The following is a 2,777-nucleotide window of genomic DNA, read 5'->3' as shown; positions in this document are numbered from 1 at the left end:
CAGGCGGTGGCTAGGTATCACCCCGGGTAAAAACTAAGTATTCATGGAGTAAATGGCAAGTTCTCTCCTTAATTATCATGGTAGTTCAGTAAGTGATTGATGCCAAGTTTCGGGTTAGTAATTTTCTTCGTGTCTTAGCATGTCATATATTTAAAATGATTTTTTACTTATCAATATTAATTGATATAACATTTTATAATAGGATGAGAGCACTATGTATATGTCCACACTCCGAGACTATTTAATAATTACTTATATTTACAGACGAATCTATATCTCCTACGAGTGCTATTGAATTTGGTTGGGGGTGGGGTAGTCGCCCCAAAGGTTCGAAAACAAAAGTGCATAAAGAGCTTCGAAAATTTGGTTTTTTCTATATTAAAAAAATTTTGTGTTGAGTGTGTGACAAGCTACAAAAATGAGCCTTGAAGACTAGGTTCAATTGAATCTATTCTCAGCTGAAACATTCAAACTTGGTTAATATGCAAACTGATTTCTTAAATCAATATGAGAGATAAAGAAGATAAAGAGTGGCTGGCGAACTGCAAGACATACAAAGGAATTAGATTAGGGTTTGGGTTCAGATCGGACTCATCAAAGTTTGTCTTTGAGCATATATATCATAATATTTCTCAAATCTTGACCGCTTAAAAGAAATTAATTCACCCTGAAAACCCCATATTTATTAAGAGAAAGGGAATTGCATATATTATTATATTATCTTAATATATAGTGGAAACCAAATTCAAGAAAAAACATCTCAAAATAATTGTTCTCTTTCAACAATAGTAGTAAAGCAACCAAGAACTTTAACGATTTCCTTCGTCACATCAACATGGAGATGTTGGTGGTGTTAACAGTGACATTGACCTTCTTCATACTGGTGGCAGCGGTGATGATTCCAACCTTGATGATGTTGATGGTGGTGGTGACAGCTTCGGGCTCGGATTCGGTACAGATGGAGGTACATGCTGTTGTTGTGGTAAATTCCTAGTAGGGGCTGGTGGTGGTGGTGGCGGCGGCTGCAACGTCGGCTTCAGTCTCGGCTTTGGCATATGACGAAGTGGTCCATTCGGAGTAGGGGCTGGTGGTGGTGGTGTGCGCTTTTTCCGGGAAACCACCTTCAAATATTTAGGATAGAAGTGGTTGGATGGAGGTTGATCAAAGTAGTTAGACAAAGAGGCATGGGCACCCATGAAAGCGGATCCAAAGAGTAGTAGTAGTTCTTCATAGAACACTAAGGTCATGAGCAGATACCTTATCATGACACCCATTTCTAACTCTGTTTTTTTCTTTGTTTGGAGGAAATTGTTTCGATCGGTATGCTTTTATAAGTGTTTGATCATGGTTTGTGGGTGGACTTGCTAAAGCAAGTAGTCAATGAAGGAGGCGTCTTCCGGGAAAGGCTGAACTTAAAAGAAAAAACAAAGACTTGAACCAATTAATGTCTAGCCGACTAAATTGTTTGGTTGACAAAGCAAGTAGTGCTACTCACACGGAGGAAGCCTTTAAAGTCAAGGTCCTAGTAATTAATTTATGGGGTTGCTAAAGCAATCAGTCAATGAAGGGAAACTTCCGACGAAGAAAGGCTGCTCTTTATCATGGACGGACTAGATACTTTTAGGTCTGGAATAAATAGTTAAATTGAGATTTGTTAAGAATATCTTTTTTTTTAAATAAAAAAAAAAGTGTAAACAATAAGAAAGAAATGAATAAATTTTGAATTTGCATTTTTTCATAAATACCAATAATTTTACATTCCAACATTTTCATATGTTGCAACAAAATGGTGAGTTTGAACTATAAAAACAACTAAACAACTATATAGGAATTAAACAAAAGAGATAATATATGTAGACCATAAGCTACATTTTGTATTTTGCTAAATAATGTATTTTGGACTAATAGACATCATATATTGAATTGGGCACTGCATTGATGATGTGACCTTTGCATAGAAAATTTTCCTCTCTTCGCTTCCTTCGTTTCTCCTTCAATTTGACACTTTCCTCTAGAGTAGGACCAGGAATCTCCTCCAAATCATTTTCTAAAATGTATGTGAGCTTCAAAGTGGTGAGGAAAAACATCTTTTACTACCAACGAATGAACTTCTGACCACCGAAACGATTAAGAAGAACAAATTCTTGGTTCAAAACTAGGATGGACTGCATCACCTCCATGATATAAAATATGTTCTAAAATTATTAAAAAATATAATGAAAATGAGAGAATCACGAAGGCAAAAATTAAAAATTTGGACTCCAAGGCTCGATCGTAACAACGATTTCTTTAGAACATATTTTGTCCACTTTCAACATTCTATAAAGTATCGACAAAATTATTCTTAGGGTATAATGAAACCCCTCCAATTATTTATTCCAAAGTAGAACCTTTTATAGAACAACTCAAAACACCATTTTTTGAAAATTACAAGATAGCTAGAGAGATTTTTTAAGAAGGAAAATTCTGGTATGTTTTATCTATTTAAAAATTTAACAAATCTATTCTATGGTGATCATAAATTATAACATAATGACCTGAAAATCCTTCATAATGGTCATCAAGTAATACACTTATTGTCTATCATAATTTGCATTATAATGTTTGGTTTTAAATTTCGAGTTATAAAATGTTTGTGATGCATTTCAATAGCTAGAAAACAACCAATTTTCTATTATGTAATGTATATAGACAACACTTAATATTTTCAAAATAAATTTAGTGCTAAGTGTGCCTCATAGTGCCCAAAGCCCATTGCATGCCCTTGTCGCCCCTTG

The 2,777-nt window shown here is 34.6% G+C and overlaps 1 protein-coding gene across 1 annotated transcript; it reads right to left on the bottom strand.

Annotated features, from left to right (window-relative positions):
• Positions 1-875: 875 nt before the first annotated feature.
• Positions 876-1,274, bottom strand: LOC122298725 (arp2/3 complex-activating protein rickA-like). Its single transcript, XM_043108593.1, has one exon. The coding sequence runs from the start codon at positions 1,272-1,274 to the stop codon at positions 876-878; it is 399 nt and encodes a 132-aa protein (XP_042964527.1).
• Positions 1,275-2,777: the final 1,503 nt, after the last annotated feature.

The sequence above is a fragment of the Carya illinoinensis genome, chromosome 16 (assembly GCF_018687715.1).
Source record: "Carya illinoinensis cultivar Pawnee chromosome 16, C.illinoinensisPawnee_v1, whole genome shotgun sequence".
In the NCBI taxonomy this organism is placed as follows: Eukaryota; Viridiplantae; Streptophyta; class Magnoliopsida; order Fagales; family Juglandaceae; genus Carya; species Carya illinoinensis.
Note: the sequence above shows the minus strand (reverse complement) of the source record. Positions and strands in the feature narration are given on the sequence as shown.